Source organism: Bos indicus x Bos taurus, chromosome 14 (assembly GCF_003369695.1).
Source record: "Bos indicus x Bos taurus breed Angus x Brahman F1 hybrid chromosome 14, Bos_hybrid_MaternalHap_v2.0, whole genome shotgun sequence".
NCBI lineage: Eukaryota > Metazoa > Chordata > Mammalia > Artiodactyla > Bovidae > Bos > Bos indicus x Bos taurus.
Genome location: NC_040089.1, coordinates 21,839,946 through 21,863,957, shown reverse-complemented (window position 1 = coordinate 21,863,957; position 24,012 = coordinate 21,839,946). Strand labels below are relative to the sequence as shown.

Here is a 24,012-nt window from a genome sequence, read left to right as displayed (position 1 = left end):
TTCAGACAGAAGGAAGTGTTTTATCTTTGACAAATTCTTTTCTGATACTCAACACTTTGTCAGGATCTCCCCTTCCAGTTGAGGACGTGTGGGACTCTGCATTCCCCAGGAGACTGGAGGGTACCAGTCTTCCCCATCCACCAGCAGCAGAACAACACACAGGTCCTTCGGAAGGTGGCATTTCAGCTCTGCAAACACAAGAGAAAATGATATTTTTAGAATGATTGTGTGTATGCTGCAAACAAAGTTAAAAGATCAAGAAAATGATTGCACTTCTCTGCAGGAGTTGTTGTGCATATCTGCACCCTGGTTTCTGTGTCACCACCTAGCCCTGCTGGAGAGACCAGCGCTATGACTAGTCATAATAATTTTGGTGGTTGTTCCATCAATTTAAGAGTACATGGTGAAAATAAAGCATTGACAGATCATGAATCATTTATGTTCCACCTTTTCCTAAACAGATTTGATGGAGCAGCCAGTTAATGTGTGCCCCTAAGCATATGCCTTATTTTGTGCTAATGTTAGTTTTGAGCCACACAGATCATGACACACAGTCGTTATTCAGCTAACTACTGTAGCAAGAATTTGGCTTGGGGTTGCTGCTAAGGTCTGCCTGCTAAGTTTAGACATCACAGGGTCAGAAAGCAGCATCTCTTCCCTAAATTGTTCTTAGATCATTAACTGCTTCCACATTCAAAAAACTTAAAATCTCCAGCCACTCCACAACTCCTAGTTTTATTGCTATTAAAAATCAGAAATTCAACTGAATAAATTTGAAGACCTAATTGGTTATTCTAAATGACTCATGAGTCAGGCACCATCTCACCCAGCTTTAAGGCACTCTGAAAGTGTGTGTTAGTTGTTCAATCCTGCCCAATTCTGTGAGACACCATAGATTGTAACCTGCCAGCCTCCTCTGTTCATGGGATTCTCCAGGCAAGAATACTGGAGTGGGTAGCTATTTCCTTCTCCAGAGGATCTTCCCCATTCAGGAATTGAACCCATTTCTCCTGCAGTGCAGGAAGATTTTTAACTGTCTGAGCTACTGGGGAAGCTGAGGCACACTGAGGGGTTGTACAAAAGGGGAGGATTTTATAAATAGGAGGAGTGTCGGGCAAGAAGGTGTTAGTAAAAGAAAAGAAAGGATAGGGTGGGCCAGTTTATTTTGGGAGGAGGGAACAGCAGAGTCTTTGTCATGTAGACTGTCTTTCTGGTGAACCAGGAAATTTCACATGGACTGTTACAGAGGTCTGGGAGGGATTGAAATTGAAATCAAATGTCTGTTTGCTGTCCTGGGCAAGTGAGTCTAGTGCTTATTACTTCTTCTAAACAGTTAAGTGTAGATTTCCTCATTATGTCCACCATCTATGGAGGGTTCTGGGGATTAGATAGCAATCTTAATAAAGTTCTTAGCACAGTGCCAAGCATACAGCAAAGGCTCCATTCTTATTAACTGTTGTTGTTATGATTACTTGAACACTTTGACTCATAATCTGCCTTTCCTTCCCAACTCCTGCCAGCATTATGGTGGTTCTGAAATAGGAGGGAAAGGGGCAGGGCACAACCTTTGAAAGAATGACATAGCCTGAGGATGAAACATAAACTGATTAGAATCATATGAGTCAAAAATGGCAGACAAATCAACTTCTGAGACTAGACCTTGATCCTCCATCAGCAAGCTAAATGACATACCTAGAGGTGCCATAACATTTCCAAGGCACTGTCCAAAGACCAAAAAGTGGGTGGTGGCCCAATTCCAGGAAATCTCCACGCTTAGTCGCTCAATTGTATCCGATTCTTTGTGACCCCATGGACTGCAGCCCTCCAGGCTCCTCTGTCCATGGGATATTCCAGGCAAGAATACTGGAGTGGGTTGCCATTCCCTCCTCCAGGGGATCTTCTCAACCCAGGGATCAAACCCAAGTCTCCCATGCTGCAGGTAGATTCTTTACGGACTGAGCCACCAGGGGAGCCCTTACCCCAAATAGTAAAATAACCCTCCCACTCATTAGCATATGAAATAACCCAGCCCATAAAAACTTCCCAGTGTGTATTTCAGGGCTGCTCTTCAGACAGGTATAGGAGTTCTTGTTGGTGGAGCAGAATAATGGAATCCATAAACATGCAGACACTCATGGTAGTAATTGAATAAAGAGGACGACAGAGAATGAGATGGTTGGATGGCATCACTGACTCAAAGGACATGACTTTGAGTAAACTCCAGGAGTTGCTGATGGACAGGGAGGCCTGGTGTGCTGCAGTCCATGGGGTTGCAAAGAGTCAGACACAACTGAGTGACTGAACTGAACTGAAAGAGGAGGAAAGTACAAAGCTCCCAGCCTAGACACTAAGAGGGGGTAAAGAGTCCCCCAAGGTGGGACTTACAGCAGTTTTTTTATCCTTCCTGAGACCACCTTAGGGGTTCCCTGGTGGCTCAGATAGTAAAGCCTCTGCCTGCAATGCGGGAGACCCAGGTTCGATCCCTGGGTCGGGAAGATCCCTGGAGAAAGAAATGGCAACCCACTCCAGTATTCTTGCCTGGAGAATCCCATGGACAGAGGAGCCTGGTAGACTACAGTTCATGGGGGTGGCAAAGAGTCAGACACGACTGAGCTACTTCACTTTCACTTTCTTCAGTTCAGTTCAGTTCAGTCACTCAGTCCTGTCCGACTCTTTGTGACCCCATGAATCACAGCATGCCAGGCCTCCCTGTCTATCACTAATTCCCGGAGTTCACTCAAACGCATGTCCATCGAGTCAGTGATGCCATCCAGCCACCTCATCCTCTGTCGTCCCCTTCTCTTCCTGCCCCCAATCCCTCCCAGCATCAGGGTCTTTTCCAATGAGTCAACTCTTTGCATGAGGTGGCCAAAGGACTGGAGTTTCAGCTTTAGCATCATTCCTTCCAAAGAAATCCCAGGGCTGATCTCCTTCAGAATGGACTAGTTGGATCTCCTTGCAGTCCAAGGGACTCTCAAGAGTCTTCTCCAACACCACAGTTCAAAAGCATCAATTCTTTGGCACTCAGCTTTCTTCACAGTCCAACTCTCACATCTATACATGACCACTGGAAAAACCATAGTCTTGACTAGACAGACCTTTGTTGGCAAAGTAATGTCTCTGCTTTTCAGTATGCTATCTAGGTTGGTCATAAGTTTCCTTCCAAGGAGTAAGCGTCTTTTAATTTCATGGCTGCAGTCACCATCTGCAGTGATTTTGGAGCCCCAAAAAATAAAGTCTGACACTGTTTCCACTGTTTCCCCATCTATTTCCCATGAAGTGGTGGGACCAGATGCCATGATCTTTGTTTTCTGAATGTTGAGCTTTAAGCCAACTTTTTCACTCTCCACTTTAACTTTCATCAAGAGGCTTTTGAGTTCCTCTTCACTTTCTGCCATAAGGGTGGTGTCATCTGCATAGCTGAGGTTATTGATATTTCTCCAGGCAATCTTGATTCCAGTTTGTGTTTCTTCCAGTCCAGCGTTTCTCATGATGTACTCTGCGTATAAGTTAAATAAACAGGGTGACAATATACAGCCTTGACTAACTCCTTTTCCTATTTGGAATCAGTCTGTTGTTCCATGTCCAGTTCTAACTGTTGCTTCCTGACCTGCATACAAATTTCTCAAGAGGCAGATCAGGTGGTCTGGTATTCCCATCTCATATCTGTCTAAATAAACCTGCTTTCACTTTACCAGGGCTGGCTCTTGAATTATTTACTTTAGAAGCCATGGACCCCACTTGGCAGCCCACCCCATCTGAGGGGCTCGCCTGACACCCGGGGCCTGATCCTCCACTCACACTCTACTCTTTCCTGCAACAACATGGAGTTCTTCCATGTTGTGAATTTTCAGTGTTCTCCTTCTAATCCAAGCTCTCTCTGAGGATCAGAACTGAGGTGTGATCTTCCTGAAGTATTAGTCTGATTATGCCATCAGCCAAATTAAAACAATACCTGATCTGGTAGGAACCAGGCTGCGTGGCAGGAGGTGAGCAGTGGGTGTAATTGTTGACTAAAAATGATGTACAACTTGAAAGTTGAGACTGAAGTTTTATTTGCGGCAAAATGAGGACTGTACTCAGGGAGGCAGCACCTCAGATAGCTCTGAGAGATGGCTCCAAAGAGGTAGTGTGGAAAGGTCAATGTATAAGGTTTTGGTGAAGAGGGAGTTCAATGTGTGGGGGTGTGTAATTTCCTAGGTTCTGTCTCGTCACAACAAAAAGTTGAAGTGACAGACCAGCGTTACAGCCTTCAGACAGACCAGTGTTAACAGCCCTCTGACGACCACTGTTACAGCTCTGTGTTACAGCTCAGTTTTATTTAGAAAGTAAAGGAAAATACATCCTCGAGGTGTGAGGGCAAGCCGACCCAAAAGACACAAAGAGAAGAGAGGCCCTGGGCTCAATTTTGGCTCCTCTTTTTATATGTTTTTTCTCCTCCCCCTGGGCCTGCCCTATGTAAATTGGGCTAGTCAGGAGTGCTGTTTGCTTTACCTGAGGTCCTCACTCCAGTCCTTAGACCTTCCTTTGTTCTATTTTCATTGACTTTTCCCTTCCTTGTCTTTTAGCCACCGCCATTCTGGACTCCTTTTTCCTATTCTAACTACCTGTCAAATGTAATCAAGCTTCCTTTACAAGAAGCCTTCTCCTAGTCATGAGGATCTGATGTCACCATGAACAGATTTAGTGCTTTTCTAGATATGAGGAGATGCAGGGATTGAGATCATAAAATCTGTTCCTAAAAATATCCAGCTATCTAAAGACCTGTTTTGATGCTTTTGAACTGCGGTGTTGGAGAAGACTCTTCAGAGTCCCATGGACTGCGAGGAGATCCAACCAGTCCATTCTAAAGGAGATCAGTCCTGGGTGTTCTTTGGAAGGACTGATGCTAAAGCTGAAACTCCAGTACTTTGTCCACCTCATGCAAAGAGTTGATTCATCGGGGGCAGAAGGAGAAGGGGACGACAGAGGATGAGATGCTGGATGGCATCACTGACTCGATGGATGTGAGTCTGAGTGAACTCCGGGAGTTAGTGATGGACAGGGAAGCCTGGCATGCTGTGATTCATGGGGTCGCAAAGAGACACGACTGAGCGACTGAACGGAACTGAAAGACCTGTCCCATCAGATTCCCTGGAGTACAGAGCACCTCACTTTACCCTGAACTCCTTCAGGGGGGTGTTAAAGGTCAACAGCTGCAGCAGCACAGGGTTCAATCTCCACGGAGGCAGATGGCAAATGCCCTTGTTGTCACGGTTGTTTAGTAGTTGGCAAATGCTCTTGGCAAGTGCCAATTCGTAGTTGACAAAATCAAACACTCCCCTCCCCCATCCCTGAGAAAATTGTCTTCCATGAAACTGGTCTCTGGTGCCAAAAAAGGGTTGGGAACCAATAAGTTAAAAAACCTTCAAGGGTTCACCTAGTAAAATTCAGCATCTTTAGCTTGTCATGAGTAAATTCACAATCTTGATTTAATGTACTTCTTCTTCTTTAATCTCAACCCACAGATACTATACCCTCGAAACCCAAACTTCAAGGATACCTTACTCTTTCTGTCTTTCCAGCCTGGGCAGTTTCAGATTATGGTTCTTAGTTTGGAGCATGGGAAGGGGAGGGGCCCTTCTTCCTTCTAGGCCAGAAGCTCCTGCTCACTTTTCATTTGCATAGAGGATACTTTTGCTTTCCAGACCCTTCTCTGACTCTCATTTCCCTTCCCTTTGTGTCACCTGAAGGTCAGTGTCCCTCTGTGAAGTCCTGCTGTCCAGCTCAGTTTCTGGATCAAGGCAGTGATCACAAAACTGAGGTGAAATTGCACCCGAGGGCTTTCTTCTCACTCCTTTTCAGAAATCTTAAGTCCTCTAAGGACAAGACTTAGTCTGATAGGAATTTTTTTTTTTTTAACTTTCTTGTACTTAGTGCTGCCTGGAACACAGGAGGGGTCCAACAACTGCTAACTGAACCAGTGACTCAATCTCATCATCTCTTCCAGCCTGAAAGTTGAAACTCTGCCACAAAGATTCACAGCCTCCTCACCTCCAGGGATAATTCTACTTTTCAGCTCGTCAAGGACAGAGGTAATTCCTACCTGAAGACTAAAAGTCTCCTCAGTCTTCTTTTAAATTTAAATTAGATGGTTAGGGGAGGGGCATAAGTATAAATACCCCAAGAGATTTCAGAGATTATCTGTGAATTGACATTAACCTTTCCACAATATCTGCTTTCTTCTGCCTGTACGGGTCAACCAGGAGAAGGTGAGTGAGACCAAGTTTTTAAATTGTAAATAACATGGTTTTTCTAATTGCTTTTTAAAAATATATACTTCAAGTACTAAACAAAAAGCACTGATTTTTTTTGCCAGCTTAAATAGTGAAAATACTTGTTTTATGAACATTTAGTTTGCCAGTAAGACAGATGAATTTGAAAAAAAAAAAAAAGCAAATACTTTACAAACATTCTACCTTGTAGGTTCTATTGAACTGTGAATTAGATAATTTTTAAATAAAACTATTCTTTGAGTGAAACTTCTTGATCAAAGCCTACTCAAACCAAAAACATTTTCAAAATAAAATTCTTCAGTCTTTGAACAAACCTGGAAGTAAAGCAAAGTGAAAATTTGCTAATTAGAGAGGAACAGCTTTTAGCGGAAATGTGCTAAGGTATGTATGCATGCAGTTGAGAAATGTAAGATTTTTGACAATTGAAAGACATTATCTGTGATAAGAACACATACTTTAAAAATTTCCTGTTTGTCTTGGTTATGCAATTTCTTAGCCTTGGCAATTTGTCTGTCTGGGTAAATGTAACATAAACAGGCATGTCTGATTTGGAAACTTCTGTGAAAGTCAATACTTAAGAGAGTTCTACAAGAAACGATTATTCCAGAAGAATAACTGTTGTGAGTTAGATCTCTAATTTGTCAAAAACAGTAATCTTAGAATTATTCTTAGCTTATTAACTGTTCCCCAAAGGGCTTCTGGCCTTCCCAGGTGGCTCAGAGGTAAAGAATCTGCCTGCAATGCAGGAGACATGGGTTTGATGCCTGGGTCAGAAAGATCCCCTGGAGGAGGAAATGGCAACTCACTCCACTATTTTTGCCTGGAGAATCCCATGGGTAGAGGAGCCTGGTGGGCTAGTCCATGGGGTCCCAAAGAGTCTGAGTAAGCGACTGAGCATACATGCACACTGTGATGTCTTACCACTGTTAATCTCATATATTATATATATATATTTTTTTCATCTCAGATGTAGTATTTCTCACATCTAGCAATTTAACTTGGTTCTTTCTACAATTTACATTTCTTTTCTGCAGTCTTCTTGAGCATATTAAGTATATTTTTAACAGTTGTTTTAATGTCTTATCTACTGACTATGTCATTTCTGCATCTGCATCTTTGTTTTCTTCCTATTGGTACTGAGACAACATGTTTTATTGCCTAATTGTTTGTCTGGTAATTCATGATCAGACACCAGTGCTGTCAATTATGTGCTATTGGATGTTCGAATTTTTAAAAATTTCTTTAAATATGTTTGGGTTTCAGTTCTAAAATGCAGTTAAATTGTTTGAAATCCATTTGATCTTTTTGAGGCTTATAGCTCTATCAGTGTAAGTAGCTAAATAGTCTGTTTAATCTGACTTCAATTATAACCAAATACCTTTAAAAAAAAAAAAGTGGGTTTGAGAGCAAATCCAATTCCCTTTATTCAGTCATGGCCAGATGTAGAAATTCATCCAATATCTTTTTTGATAGTAGTTCCATGAGAAAACTTAAGTTCACTTGTCAACTTTCAAGTACGTAATACTGTTAACTGTAGTCACCATGCTCTCCATTAGATGTTCTACATGCATCTACATTAGTTAGAGATGCAACTTATCCATCTTATAACTAAGACTTTGTACCCTCTGACCAACCTCTCCCTATTTCCTCCACCCAGGAGCCACTGGCTACCACCACTGTTTCTATGAGTTCAGTTATTTTCTTTTGGTTTTGCCATGCCACGTGGCTTCTGGGATCTTAGTTCCCCCACCTGGGATGGAATCCAAACCCTAGGCAGTGAAAGCATTGAGTCCTAAACATTGGATGAGGAAATTTCCTACAGTGTCTTTTAAAATTCTTTCCACATGCATGTGTGCTAAGTCGCTTCAGTCTTGTCCAACTCTATATGACCCAATGGACCGTAGCCCTCCAAGCTCCTCTGTCCATGGGATTCTCCAGGCAAGAATACCGGAGTGGGTTGCCATTCCCTCCTCCAGAGGATCTTCCCAACCCAGGGATCAAACCCCCGTCTCCTATGTCTCCTGCATCTGCAGGCAGGTTCTTTACCACTGGAGCCTCCGCACGCACAACCACGTAGCAAGTCAAATGAAATAAAGTCACATTCTTAGAATGAACTTCATGGTAAAGATTATTTGTGACTGAAAACTGCACACATTTTTGTTTATAATTTTGTTGCCCCCTAACTTACAAACTCTAGAGGGGCAATTCACAAATATTTCAAAGGATGAGGTCAAGCCTTCGACCCCAGCAAGAAGGGCTCTTGGGTGAAAGTACTGATGCAGGTAGTGGTTGCTTGCCTGCTCAGTTGCGTCCGACTCTCTGTGACCCCATGAACTGTATGCAGCCTGCAGGCACCTCTGTCCTTGGGATTTCCCAGGCGAGAATACCAGAGTGGGTTGCCATTAGGCTGCTGCTAAGCAGAACTGCACTTAACAGGACTGGCTAATGGCTTCTGCAGGGCAGGTTTGCTGCATGCTGAACTAGGCCAGCACAGACCTAACTGTAGCTGAAAGCAAGCCTGAAACACAGCTTAGCCTCACTTATCCTGTAAAATAAGAGAAAACAGACTGAAATGTCTTTGGTAGAGTTTCTCAACTTGAGATCCTTGCTTCTTTATTGGTAAACACTGAATTTTGTGCATTTTTCTGGGTCAGAGTGTCTGTAGCTATAAACAAATTCTGGAAGGAGGGAATGATTTCTTAAAATGGTAAAATCTAGAGTTTTTAACAGGAACTCTATCTCTGTAGATACAGGGTGTCCCACCCGACCAGAAAATTGAAAGTTTTTTACCTAAACTTCAACCTGCATTTAGGTCTTTATCCTTCATCTGCCTATTTTGAATAATAAATACTGAATTAATTTTGTTGTTGCTTAGTATTCAAATAAAACCATGTGATTGATATTAACTCAACATTTAAAAACATTTAAAGGTTTCTAGCTTATAGTGTGGAGAAGGCAATGGCACCCCACTCCAGTACTTTTGCCTGGAAAATCCCATGGATGGAGGAGCCTGGTAGGCTGTGGTCCATGGGGTTGCTAAGAGTCGGACACGACTGAGCGACTTCACTTTCACTTTTCACTTTCATGCATTGGAGAAGGAAATGGCAACCCACTCCAGTGTTCTTGCCTGGAGAATCCCAGGGACGGGGGAGCCTGGTGGGCTGACGTCTATGGGGTTGCACAGAGTCAGACACGACTGACTGAAGTGATTTAGCAGCAGCAGCAGCTTATAGTGACCCCTGGTGTTGTTTTGAAAAACATGCAGCTTGCTATTATCTCATCTTTAAGACCATCCACTGATGTTAGCTGGGGCTTCCCAGGTGGCTCAGTGCTAAAGAATCTGCCTGCCTGAAGAGACATAGATTAGATTCCTGGGTCAGGAAGATCCAGAGTATGGCAAGAGGAGGGTATGGCAACCCACTCCGGTATTCTTGTCTGGAGAATTCCTTGGACAGAGGAGCCTGGTGGACTACGGTACATGGGGTCGCACAGAGTTGGACATGAATGAAGCAACTTAGTATGCACATGCACACACATTTTGGAGACATACATAGCTCTAGTTCATGTACTTTAAACTATTGGGTAGTCTTCAGTTGTATAACTTGAGTATACTGCTACTTAACTTATCTGCATCCCCACTAGTGGGCAATTATGCTTTTTCCGTATCACTTTATCCTTGTCAGAGTGTCTGTTGTTGTTTAGTCGCTTAGTCATGTCAGAGTGCCCGGTCCCTGATAAATGTTGCTGAGTGAATGAATAAACTAAATGAATCATCCATGAGTAACAAGCTTACTGTGAAGCATGTTAGACTTCTGGTATGGACTGTAGTTGAGAATCACTACTAGAAATTGCAGTGTCAAAAGGATGCCCAGGAAGCGCCAAGCCCAGCCCCTTGCTTTGTTTTCATGATCTTAGAGGCAGATAGACAGGGTTGGGAAAGAATAGCCTTTTACTGCTTTCAAGCTCTGTATAATATAGTTTTTCAGTTTTCATAATTGGCATTAATATCTTCAATTATCTCTCAGCTGAAGAAACAGTACATCTCAAGGATGATCTTTCTACTTTTGAATTCAAAAAGCACTCTGTTAGCCACCTTTCGAATTGTAGGGACACACCCAGCTGGCTGGCTACAGGCCATCACAACCTGAGTGTGGCCTATATTTACTGAGTCAAGAATAAATCTGCCTAGGCTGCTTTGTTGTTACAAGGAGACCAGTTATTTAATGCTCAAGTTTGAGTTCAGATACTCTGATTCCTCAGTTGGTTTTCATATTGTGACAGAGGGCAGCTTCCATGTAAGAACTTGACAACACTGACTATGCAGTGATGGCAAAGTTTTGGCATAGGACATTCATTATTTAATATCTGGGGATGATGCATTTTGTGGCTGGGACAAAGCAATGCTGAAATGTGGTTGACTGAAACCATGATTAGAAATTTCTGATTTTTGGCAAAATGCCACAATACTTTCTCCTGGTATCCAGCTTCTACATCCTCACCCTAAAGGCTTTCAATTGCAGACAAGAGAGAACATTTTATGAATGTGTTTAAAGACAATAGGTTTGTTTCTCTCCTGTCCTATATTTTAGACATGGACCTTATCTTAATGACTCTATCTCCTTTTATTATTTACCTTTCAAAATAAAATTATACACCAAGGCTTTGCTGATAGAAGCATTTCTGGACAATTTTTCTTTGAGCTGAGCTCATGTTGACTAGGCAAGCTACAAAGCTACAAATTTAATACATTATCATTTCTTCTTTTGGCCACACTGCAAAGCATGCAGGATCTTAGTTCCCTGACCAGACATCAAACCTGTGCCCCCTGCATTGGAAATGCAGAGTTTTGACAGCTGGACCAGGGAAGTCCCTAAAAAGTTTCCTTTTAAAGAATATGCATCTACTAATAATTCCCTTTGTCTTGAGACCGTTGTCTTGCCATGGCTTGTACTAGTGTCCTGGAAAGGTATTCTTATCAAGAACTAACAAAAGTTTAAAAGCTAACTAATTATATAAATAGTATGCTATTACATTGGTTTTGAGAGAGCAATAATCAGCCCAAGACTGAGACAGCAAAAATGTGCCAATACAAATTTTTCATGCTATTTAGAATTTTAAACAGAATTTGAGGAAAAACAGCCACTTAAGCCTACACCTATATATAAAGCACTCAGTGTGATACCTCATACATGCTTATTCCATTTTATCAGCTCCCTTTTTCTGAAATCAGGGGTGTATCTATTAAAAACATTTTTTTTACGAATTATTTTTTATTTTGAATTATAATGGATGTACAATTTTACATTGTTACATGTGTACAGCATGGTGACTCACAACATACTTCATTTATAGTTATTATGAAATATTGGCTATATTCCTTCTATTGTACAATATATCCTTGTAGTTTATTTTATATGTAGTAATTTGTGCCTTTTATTTCCCTACTCCTATACTGTCCCTCCTCCCTTCCTGCTCCTCCTGGTAACAACTAGTCACTACATCTGTGTCTGCTGCTTCTTTGTTATATTCACTAGTTTGTTGTATTTTTGATTCTGCATATAAGTGATATCATACAGTATTTGTCTTTCCCTGTCTGAATTATTTCACTTAGCCTGATACCTGAGCCTTGTTGCTACAAATGGCAAAATTTCATTCTTTTTAATGGCTGGGTAGTCTTCTGTATACCATATAGTCTTCTCTATACCATATATCTATATACCACGTCTTTGTCCCTTCATCTATTGGTGTATGTTTAGGTTGCTTCTGTACCTTGGCAATTATAAATAATGCTGTTATGGACATGCGGGTGCATATATCTTTTTGAATTCGGGTCTTTTTTTTTGCAGGGGTTATGTACCCCGGAGTGGAATTGCTGGGTCATATAATGCTTCTGTTTTTAGTTTTTTGAGACACCTCCATACGGTTTTCCAAAGTGGCTGCATCATTTTAAGATCCCCACCAGCAACATATTAAGAGTTCCAAATTTCTCCATACCTTTGTTATTATTTTTGATTTTAGCCATTCTAACTGATGTGAACTGGTATCTTGTTGCAATTTTGATTTGCATTTCCCTAATAACTAATGAAATTGAACATATATTCACATGCTTATTGGATAAGTGAATATTTTTGTTGAAATGTACATTCAAATCTCAGCCTACTTACAACACTGGGTTCTTTTTTATTGAGTCATAGGAGTTCACTATATAGTCTGGGTACTTGTTCTTATGTTCTCACCTTCTGTGTAATCTTTTCCATTTATGATAGTGTCCTTTGAAGCAGTTTTTAATTTTGATGAGGTCCAATTTATCTAATTTGTATGAATTGCCTGGTATTACACCTAAGAAAGAGCTTCCTTGGTGGCTCAGTGACAAAGAATTCAAGTGTAATGCAGGAGACACAGAAGATGTGGGTTTGATCCCTGGGTTGGGAAGATCCCCTGGAGAAGGAAATGACAACCCACTCCAGTATTTTTGCCTGGGAAATACCATGGACAGAAGAGTCTGGTGGCATATGGTCCATGGGGTCTCAAAGAGTTGGACATGACTGAAACGGCATACGTAAGAAACCGCTGCCTAATGCAAGGTCACAAAGATCTTCTCCTATGCATTCTCCTGAGAGTTTTACCTTCTAGCTCTTCCAGAAGCTGGAATTCCGAAGACTTAGCTGTAAGTCTTTGATCCAGTTTGAGCTATTTAAGTGGTATGAGGTGGTAGCCCAGCTTCATCTTTTCAATGTAGATACCCAGTTGTTCCAACACCATTGGTTAAGAAGGCTATTCTTTCTCCATTGAAGCATCTTGATGCCCTTCTTGAAAATCAATTAACTTTAACACTTCATTTCTGGACTCTCAATTCCTTTCCTTTAATCAATATAATATAGTCAGTACCACACTGTCTTTTTTTTTTAAATAAATATTTGGTCATTGTCCCAAAGTTGGTGGTTGTTCACTCAGTCATGTCTGACTCTGTGTCCCCATGGACTGCAGCATGCCAGGCTTCCCTGTCCTCCCAGTTTGCTGAAATGCATGTCCACTGAGTCAGCAATGCCATCCAAGCACTTCATTCTCTGTTGTCCCCTTCCCCTTCCTTCAATCCTTCCCAGCATCGGGATCTTTTCCAATGAGTCGGCTCTTCACATCAGGTGGCCAAAGTATTGGAGCTTCAGCTTCAGCATCAGTCCTTCCAGTGAATATTCAGGGTTGATTTCCTTTAGGATTGACTGGTTTGATCTCCTTGCTATCCAAGAGACTCAAGAGTCTTCTCCAATACCATAATTCAAAAGCATCAATTCATCAGGGCTCAGCCTTTTTTTAATTGTCCAACTCTCACATCCATACATGACTACTGGAAAAACCACAGCTTTGACTAGATGGGCCTTTGCAGGCAAAGTAGTGTCTCTGCTTTTTAATATGCTGTCTACATTTGTCATTGCTTTTCTTTCAAGGATTAAGCACCTTTTAATTTCATGGCTGCAGTCACCATCCACAGTGATTTTGGAGCCCAAGAAGATAAAGTCTGTCACTGTTTCCATTGTTTCCCCATCATTTGCCATGATGTGATGGGACTGGATGCCATGATCTTAGTTTCTTGAATGTTAAGTTTTAAGCCAGTTTTTCCCCTCTCCTCTTTCAACTTCATCAAAACCTCTTTGCTTCTGCCAAACTTGGTATTGTTGCTGTTGTTGTTTAATTGCTAAGTTGTGGCTGGCTCTTTTGCAACCCCACGGACTGTAGCCTGTGAGGCTCCTCTGTCCATGGGATTTTCCTGGCAAGAATACTGGAGTGGGTTGCTTTTTCCTTCCCCATACACTGTCTGGATTACTGTAGCCTTGTGCTAAGTTTTGAATTTGGGAAGTGCAAATGCTCCACATTTGTTCTTTTTCAAGATTGTTTTGGCTATTCTGGTCCCTTGGATTTCCATATGAATTTTATGATGAACTTGCCAGTTTCTGCAAAAAAAACAAAAAACGAAAAAACCTACCTAGGATCTTTGGAGGGCTTATGTTGAATCTGTAGATCAGTTTGGAAAGCATTGCTATCTTAGTAAGTCTTCCAGTTCATGCACAGGGAATGTCTTTAATTTCTTTCAACATTTGTAATTTTCAGTGTACAAGTCCTACAATTCTTTGGCTAAGCTTACTCCTAGTATGGGCTTTTAAGATGGATGCTGTTAAAGGAGTTGTTTTCATTTCTTAAATTTTCACATTTTAAATTTATCGCTACATTACAGATCTCTAATAAAAATGCTTTAAGTAAACACCACCACTGAAGCAGACTCATGAAGTAGGAAATCACTTGGTGTGGACTTTTGCTGTTAATTATTTATTGTTTGAATCTGTACTATCTGCTCTGTTGAAGGCATCCATTCCATAACTTTTTTAAAAGGTTGCATGAACTTCCTTTCAGGAAACCTGTGATTCTCAGTTTATTCCTTGATGATGTTGGACATTTTTCAAAAAGATAATCTCCTTGAAATAGGAGTGTTTTGGGGAGACTTGTATAGAAAGAAGAAAAGCATTTCACAAAAAGATCTCTGTTGGGTAGGTTTCTAGAAATTTAGGGGCAAAAAGGAATGAAGGGGGAAAGAGGAAAAGATAAAAAGCCTGTAATATGAATGTGATAAAAAAGATGTAAAACTACAAAAATTTTGAAATTCTTTTATGTTTTAAATGTAGCTAAATGTGTGTACTGAAATACATACTAACACTTCATTAATTTCAAGAACTGATGGAGTTTCATTTTTCAAAAAAAAGTATTTTGAGTGGCCAATAATTGTTCTGGGACCACACAAAATGTCTGAGTCGTAGTGTATTTTACATGCTTTTTTTTTCTTTTCTGGCCATGCCTCCTGGCTTGTGGGATCTTAGTTCCTCTGACCTAAGATTGAAACCAGGTGCTCAGCAGCGAAAATGCAGAGCCTCAATCACTGGACCGCTAGGGTAGTCCCTCCATGGTACTTTTTATCCTAACCTAGAGAATGATGTGAGGTAGCTACAACAGCTACCATTTTAACAGGAGGAATTTGAAATCATAGATTTTCCAAATCCAAATGAGACCTCTGGTTTTCCTAAATGCTAACAACTTATGGTCTAGTTACATATAAGTATACATATTTTTAAAAATTAGGGCACATTTGAGAATAACAAATGATTTCAAATAAATTCCTTTAAAAGTACAAAGATATATAAAGTTGTGAATGGATTAGGACTTATCTGATAAATTCACCTTGAGAGAGAGGATAGCAGTACAGATGAAAAGGAGAAGGAAGATTTAGGAGGACGGTAAGATCTGCAAAGATTTAGTCCTTTGTTTCACAAGGCCATCATCTGTATTAGAATTCCCTTGCTGCTGTTTAGTTGCTAAGTCGTGTCCGACTCTCTGCCACCCCCACAGACTATAGCCCGCCAGGCTCCTCTATCCATGGGATTCTTCAGGCAAGAATACTGGAGTGGGTTGCCATTTCTTTCTCCAGGGTATCTTCCCAACCCAGGGATTGAATTCACATCTCCTTCTTGGCAGGAGATTCTTTACCACTGAGCAGAATTCCCTTTACAACGTGTTAAGAGTCCTGGGCCGTCAATGGTATATATCCAGTGTACTTGACACACTAAAAAGTGGATAAATTTCCAATAGTCCATTCTTCTATACAATGAAATTGATTTAAGTAACAATCATGCACTAATGGCCAAAAAATAAAGACTGAAAATTTTTATTGAAAAGTCACATAATCAAAGCAGTCAAAACTAAGTTAAAAGTAGCATAAACATTACAGAAACAAAATGGGAAACAATCTCTCTATAGTTTTTGTATCTACCTAAGAGTTTTAATTCTAATCTTTTGTTAAGAGATCAACATGAGATTTCATGTAAATAATTGTCTAGCAATTAATAAATCAATTTTAATAAACCTGAAAGAGCCAAATTTACCTTCGTACTAAATCATACTGCTGATGTAATGCTTTATTAATCTTAAGTGGAACAATAAGCAATTAAGGATAAATTCGTTTTAAAAGATGCTTTAAATTCTGTAAAATGTTCTGCATATGCACTGAATTTGGCATGTGTCAAGTGGTCTCACAGAAGGACTGACAGATGACCGAGTCAAGAGCCATGAGCCCCTCACTGGAAGGGGCCGAGTGCCTGGAGGGGGAACCAACAGGAGGCGTGGATAGCTCTGCAGATGAAGGAAGGCAAGGAAGGGTGGAGGAATTCTTTCCCACAACTTCCTTGTGATGTAGGAGGTGAGATTATTGACCAAGAAAGAGGGATTGGAAAGAGGTGGGGCTTAGGGATTTAAGAGCAATCTGATGGAGGGTTGAGAGCTGACTAGGGAAACACAGCACAGTAGACTGAGGCAGGACTAGACACCAGTAAGACACCCAGTTCAGTGCATCTCTTAATAAACCACATTAAAAAGGATGCCTGGTGGTTCAGTGATAAATAACCTGCTTGCCAACACAGGAGACACAGGTTCGATCCCTGAGTGAGGAAGATGCCCAAGAGACAGAAAAGGCAATCCACCCCAGTATACTTGCCTGGAGAACCCCATGGACAGAGGAGCCTGGTGGCTACAGTCCATGGGGTTGCAAAAGAGTCAGGCATGGCTTAGCAACTACACATCTGGGAGGTATTCTGCCTGCATGGCGGCAGGGAGGGCTTACTGAAAGAAATGGAGGAGTGGAAGAAGTAGTTTCTGCTTCCAGACATCCCAGTTCTACTTTTTGACATTTTAAGCACATTTTCAAAATAATGAGACAGGAACTGACATGAAAGATGACTGTTTTGTCTCGATCTACTGGTGTAAATCTGTTGGAAAATGAAGCGTGCTGCATTTTGTGTTGCAGCACTAGAAACAGTGTTGCTCACCAGCTCGTCAAGCTCATTAGCTTTGAAGACAGTCACTCATAACTATCACCATTATCATTAATAATATGTGTGAATAACAACAGGCCAGCTGAGTAGGGCAGCTGTAAGGTCTGTAAATAGTACCGGACTAATTAACTTGATAATCACGTGCCAGCAGCCTCTAAGTAGCACATGACCACACGTTACACACTAAACTAGCTATGATCTTCAAGACAAAGTCTAAGGCTTTTAAAAGGAGTTAACTTTTAAAAATGGGAAATTATGATTCATACTGTGAGTAAAGTCATGTCAGTCGTGGTTGCTGGCTGTTTGAACATAATCTTAAGAAGTTTGAGAAATATCTAATGCAGATGGGGAATGAAATCCCCAATCAGGTAGAGTTAACAAAATCAAGCCGTGTACTGTGATCTTCCCGATAATGTGATGCATTTTTGGTTAAAAGATGTCATAAACTTGTCACTAGAGTGATTTTTGAATGGTCCCCCATCCAAATTTTTTACATATTTAAGGGCAGAGGGCAGAAGTTTTCCACAGTACCTTACCTAGTCAACTTTCAACTTGAATAATTCATTACTTTCAACATTTTACTAAGTGCCAAGCTCTCTACAAAGTTCTAGGAGTTTAGAAACGAGTCATTCATAGTTCCTTAACGGTTTTAGATTTAGATGGGGAGATGACAGTTTACTTGTGTAACATGAAGCAGAGGTGGTGGAAGGGAGAGCAGTCACTATCTAGAAGCTGGAGGCTGGCTGAGGTGCCAGTTCTGCTTTGAAAGATGACTTTGAAAGATGAACAAGATCGAAGAACGTTTCTGGATGATGAAACTCATACCAGGCATGTGTAGAGGTGAGAAGTGCCAGAAGATAACCTAGAGGTGTGCTGGTACCTAGGAGATTCTTAGGCTGAGAAGTTGTATCTAACACACAAAACAAAATCAGCGAAGGTCATTTATAGGCAGGTAAGAGATAGGATCAGAATGGTCTGAGATAAAGTATTTAACAAAAGATGAGTTGGGAGGTAAGCTGAGCAATAAACTGAAAAACGTTTTGGGTGCTGTTAACAAATGTGAGTGTCCAGCAGGCACTGGGCAAATAGCTTTATTAGAGGATTTCCATTTTGGCAGGTCAGACAGATACTAAAAGGTACTGGGTTGGCCAAAAAGTTTGTTTGGGTTTTTCTGTAAGATGTCATGGAAAAACCTGAATGAACATTTGGCCAACCCAACAGAAGGATCTAGGTGAACTCTGGGCATGTCAGGGAAGGACTCCTGAGAAGGTGACACTCAAGTTGAGACCTGGTGGGGGAAAAAAGCTTTAACAACGGGACTGACCTGAAGTACTTAGGGTGTTTTAATAGTAGCCTCTTAAGGATTCCTAAAAAGAAACACTATCTTTTGCCCGCATGGGAAATTTACAGAAGGACCTAAAATGTTTATTAATGAAATAATGTTATGAGGCCAAGATTCAGTTTCTTCTCTGCTCCTCCAGCACCTCATGTTTTTACCATTTGTATCTGTATTATAATTACTTTTAAGAATTTGGAAGAGGCCTAAATAACAGATTTAAGAGCAAAGAGGGAGACACTACAGAGGGCAGCAGGGAGAGAAAAAGATTTAAAAACATAAAGGAGCAATGGTTTAGAAAGTTCAAATTAAGTCTCAGCATTGTCCATTTAATAGAGTAACTTGGGGGGCTGGTCCTTGGATTTTTTGTTTGTTCTTGTTTTCATTTATTAAGGAAGGGAGAGTGCACAGGGTTGTCAATATCCTTGGCTTTAAGGGAAATATAACTTGCTGAGACTTATTATAGACACATGAAGTATCAGGAAACTGCAGTAGTGTTTTCTCTGTTGTTATTGTTCAGTTGCTAAGTCATGTCCAACTTTTTGTGACCCCAGGGACTGTAGCATGCCAGGCTTCCCTGTCCTTCACCATATACCAGAGTTTGCTCAAACTCATGTCCATCAAGTCAGTGATGCCCTCCAACCATCTCATCCTCTGTCATGCCCTTCTCCTCTTGCCCTCTATCTTTCCCAGGATCAGGGTCTTTCTCTAGATATGTGCATATGTCAAAAAACTGATCTTGATACATTTTCACTTATCACTAGGAAAGAATACTGGATATATAAGTTCCTACTATTTACACTCTGGAAAAGGCGAAGATGAGGACTGAATTAGTTTTATTCTCCTTCCCTCCCCAAAGAAAGAAGTCAGACAACAAACATTTAAAACATTTTATTCACTACATTTGTCACCGGCATATTCCAGTCATGCTTTTACACACTAAGGTGTATTTAATTTGTAATGATGAGTGTCACTGATGTCTAAGAGGAAGGTCAAGTACCAATATATTCTTTAAAGGCCTAAGACTGTGCTTTGCTTACCAATTTTCTGGCTGAATTCTTTCTTACCGCTTACTCTCTTTGTGCCTATTACTATGCTGTGCCTGATAGAATTAGCTCCTTTCTTCAGTCTTTCCACCTTCCCCCAAGGCATAACAACAATTTAGCCTCTTAGTTTTCAGTTCCCTGCTGTACAGCGTTGGCGTGGTGTAATAAGACTCCACTTCAAAAAAAAAGTAAAATGACTTGCTTCTGTGGGATCTGTAGGAGTGTTAAAACAAACAAACAAAAAATAAATAAAGTCGTACCCTGTAGGTCCTTCTCCACCTTTCGGATACCGGGTCAGTGAGACGGAAATTGAAAATTCGTAACGCTAACCAGCCGTTTAGTGCTTATCAGTTCCCAACATGACAAGTAAAGGTTCGAAGACTGCTTCCCAGTAGCGTGTGTTCGGCTTGGCAGCCGTTGAAAAGGGTGTTAATACCCATTTTTACGCAAACACAACTTAATACTTAAAAGTTGCGGCTTCATGCCATTGCCTATGATTGGTCACCTTCACAGAATCAAGAGCTCTCGCGGGGATTGCTACAGAATTCAGGGTAGAGCTGAAAGAGGTGGGTGCGGCGCTTTCGACCTCTTCCACCCGACCCACCCTTAGCTCCCTTCTTCCCCGTTCCTGGTCTGAGAGCGCCGCCCGCACTGTGGGACCCGGCATGGGACAGCCCTCCCGGCGCCCAGTCCCCTCACAGGCCCTGGTCCGGTCTCAAACGAGGTCGCGGTCCCTCGGCTGCCCTCCACCTCGACAGGTCGAGCTCTTTCGCCCAGGCTAACTCAGGATTCGGCGGGTAGGCGGGCGCAGGGCCACTCGCTGTAGTGGAGAAGGTCAGGCTCACCTTGAGGCACTCGAGCCGGACGGCAGCCAGCACCGTCCCAGACTGCCCGGCGGAGTCTCCGAGGTCACCAGAGGACTCCCAGGTCACCAGCCCCGGCATCTGCAGCCGCAGGTGGCGGGGCAATTGGAACCGGCCCTACCCGGAAGCACGCCGACTTCCGGCAGCCCTCTGACTTCCGGGCCTGCGCGGAGGTGCGCTGAGCGCGCCCGCCCCTCCCCCGCCCGCTTCCCGGCGTGCCCCGCGGAGGAAGGGCCGGAGTCGACAATAACAAACCCGTGGCGGCCGTGTCCGCGGCCCTACCGAGCCCGGCGCTGCCTCTGGTTCCGTCGCCCGGCCCCTCGGCTCTGACCGGCCGCGGCTCGCCCTTCCCCGGCCCCTGACGCAGAGCCGAGGGGCCTGCCCGTCCCCGTGCCTGGAGGTGGCTGCCTCGGCGGCGCCGGCGGTTGTGTCGGTTGGCGGCGCGGATGGGCGGTTGGTAGCCGCCGCCGAGGACAAGGCGGCGGCGGAAGATGGTGCCGGGGGCCGCGGGCCCTGCTGCTGCCGCCGGCGGAGGAGGAGGCGCTGCCCGGTAAGCGCGGCGTCGGGCCCCTCGGGCGCGGGTCCCCGGGCGGGAGGCGGAGGCGGGCGGCTGCGCTGGGCCTGTGCGGCCCGGACTCTAAGGTGCCCCCCGACCTCCCAGTGCACCCCCGACCTCCTGGTGCTCCCACCCGGCGTCGGGAGCGCCGGGGTCCGAGACGCACCTTCGCCGCCGGCCTCTCCTGCCGCCGCCCGGTCGGGCCCCGAGGTGTCAGACGGCGAGCCGGCCGGGGCGAGGGTCGCAGACGCGGCTCTGTCCGGACCCCGGAGCTCGAGGCTCCCCGAGGGCAGCGTCCGGATAAAGTTACTCCTGGGAATGACTCAGCCTCCGCCGGCTCGCGGGTGGGTGCGGGCCGGGGCGTGTGTGCGGATTTCACAACTTCCCCGGCCGGAGCCGGGCGGCGCATCTCCGCGGGCTCCCGGCTGGACGCGCCGCGGCGCCGGGGGTTGTTTGGTAACCTAGTCCCCGCACCGTGCTCCTGCCGTGTGGTCACAGCGCGGGGCCTGCGGGCCGGGGCGGGCCGAGGTGCTCGCGGTGGATACGGAGGCTGAGAGACCTCAAGCCGGAGAGGGGAGGCCCGATGGGGGCCGCAGGAGGACCGGCCTGCTTTGCTAGCCGCCGTATTGTACAGTTTGTCGGTTGTCTTGTGTGGGTGGTGCTTGTGTGTGTGTGGTTTCTTCGCAGGGTGGGGAGGTTAGCAGCTTAGGAGGGGTACTCAATTTGAGGTAGACAGCCTGTGTGATGAGTGTCGTTGGTGCGTTTCCATGTTTGATAGACACAGGGTTCTTCCAGGTCCGGTGTTTCTGTGGAAAGACGCAAGGGGCCGTCGAGGAAGGCGGCTGATTGGATCCGTCAGCAGGCCCTGCTGGGGATCTGAAGATGGTTTTCTCCTTTCTGTTTTTAATGTTTTAACAACAGAATATGGTCTGAATGAGCATATTTTCTCAACATTTGTGTTTAACATTGTGTCTAAAACCTAGAGTTTTAGAAAACAGGGTGCTTTATGTTGATAAACGGTTGTGTTGGTAAATGCCTGGTGATGGAAATCAGATATGGACTCAGACACGGTTTTCAAAAGAGTAATTTAATTTCGTCTGTTTGGAATGCTTTATGTTTGTCACAGTTAGGATTGTTTCTGGCCTGATTCTTGTGTGGAGATGTTGGATGATAGGAGAGGAGGACCGCGTTTTTCTGGCCCATGCTGAACACACACACGGTCAGAATAGAGGGCAGGTTTACTTCCAACAAATGAAACTCATTGAAGGGGCAGAGGGCACAAGACCTTTGTATTTTGGGGAGGAAAAACAAACAAAAAACCCCACACTTTTGAACCTAAATTTTTATTATGTAAGCTTGTTCATTTCAGTCAGAAGCTTGAGAGGAGCTCTTATTGGGCCTCTGATTTTGAGACTGTCTTTAAACTCTCCTGCATTCAGCAAATGTTTGAACACCTGCTTTATGCTTTACTTTGCAGATGTGTGTAACTTTTCAAAAAAAAGCAGTGGGTAGTAAAATGTTCTCATCCAGATAGTACTTTTTGGTAACCCCAGTAAGCTTTTTGTATTCAGAAAACACTGGCTCAGGCACCTCCAGTGAAAGTCTAGCAGCCCCCTTCCACACTCACTCCCTCAGATGGTTGTTACTTCCTTACGGAGGTAGACCATGGAGCCAGGCTCTGCAGGGAATACAGGAATGTGTACCATGTTGTTTTTGCCCAGTAAGAGAAGGGAGATTGAAGTCCTGTATACAGTCAACTACTATTTAAGCATTGTCTGAAATCTGAAGGAAAGACCCAAGAGAAGTGAGGAAGCTGACTATTTCTGACCATCTCGGAATAGAAGGAAACTGCAGCAGCTTTGAGGTCCTTGGCATATATAGGGGAAAAGATCACTAAAAGGTGGGTGGACAGGAGTGAGGGGAGAGCAGTAGGAAGAGGTGGTGTCCTGGAGGCTCAACAGATACTTAGAGGAGAGTAGCGTCCTGTAAACTGCCATGTTCAAAGGCACAGTGATTTGTTCAGTAAACCTGGTGAATCTGGGAAGCAGTTTGGATTGAGAGTCATTCATTTTTTCATGAAATGTTAAACCCTAGCAAGACCCAGTTTTAACTCTAGCAATGAGCAGTGAACAAGGGTAACTTTATATGTAAGCTTTGTATGATGTTGTAGAAAGTGGCGGTGACACACTGGTAATTTTAAGGAAGATCAGTTGCAAGTTCACACTACGTTGAGATGTGCTGAAATAGACACAGTGCTGGAGGAGCAGATTGTGGAGTGCTGGGTTGAAGATCCATACTTGCTATGCATGTCATGATTACACTGCTGTGGTTTTTCCATTATTGTGGTCCTGAGCAACCTGTAACCTGGGCTTCTTGTGCAGGGCCCTGGGAGGTTGGCCTTTTTCTATCCCTCAGTGAAGCTGCTGTTCTCTTAAGTGACTCTTTGCAGGCACAGTGCTTGAGTACCTCTATACACCCCTTCTTCCAGCTATTTATTGGCTGCCCTGAGGGTTATGGGATTTTCCTCCAATTTTGCTCTCTGTTGAATTCTCCTTTAAAATTTTTTTATTTTAATGTTTTTTTGGTCCTCCCATGCAGCCTGTGGGGTCTTAGTTCCCTGGAAGACCAGGGATGGAACCCTTGCTCCCTGCAGTGGAAGTGTGGATTCTTAACTACTGGATCACCAGGGAAGTCCCTAAATTCTCACTTTATTGGCTTTTAATTGTGCTTAGAGATGGACATAAACGTGACTGGTTTAGGACTACCTAGGTTATATTTTTCTTTTGTATGCTTCACATAATTGGCTAGTAATCATCAGAATACTGAAATATTAGTCAATCAGTGCAGTTAATATTTCCATGACTGTGTTCTTAACCATTATACTGCAAATTCCAGCAGTGCACATCCTTTTTTGATATTGCTGTGTATTTACATGCTATGAAAGATTAGAAAATCTTGTTGTAGATACTATTGTGTGAGATGTTAGACTTTAAACAAGCAGAATTCACATTTACATTGAAGGACAGTGTCATACCTTGTTTTGTCACTAAGTCGTGACCGACTCC

The 24,012-nt window shown here is 43.2% G+C and overlaps 2 protein-coding genes and 1 long non-coding RNA gene across 3 annotated transcripts in view; 1 reads left to right on the top strand and 2 right to left on the bottom strand.

The window, feature by feature from the left end:
• LOC113904166 lies at positions 1-20,615 on the bottom strand. Its single transcript, XR_003514431.1, has 2 exons — positions 20,374-20,615; positions 1-188 (listed from the first exon to the last, which is right to left on the bottom strand). It is a non-coding gene; the product is annotated as an uncharacterized LOC113904166 (long non-coding RNA).
• RB1CC1 (RB1 inducible coiled-coil 1) overlaps positions 20,608-24,012 on the top strand; it is a 40,256-nt gene continuing 36,851 nt past the window's right edge. Inside the window, exon 1 of the mRNA XM_027560970.1 lies at positions 20,608-20,941. The gene's annotated coding sequence lies outside the window, so the exon portion shown is untranslated. The remainder of the gene's footprint in view (positions 20,942-24,012) is intronic.
• On the bottom strand, positions 20,670-22,653 carry LOC113903996 (serine/arginine repetitive matrix protein 1-like). The gene is made up of 2 exons (XM_027560644.1): positions 22,594-22,653; positions 20,670-21,626 (listed from the first exon to the last, which is right to left on the bottom strand). The coding sequence occupies exons 1-2, from the start codon at positions 22,651-22,653 to the stop codon at positions 20,670-20,672; spliced, it is 1,017 nt and encodes a 338-aa protein (XP_027416445.1).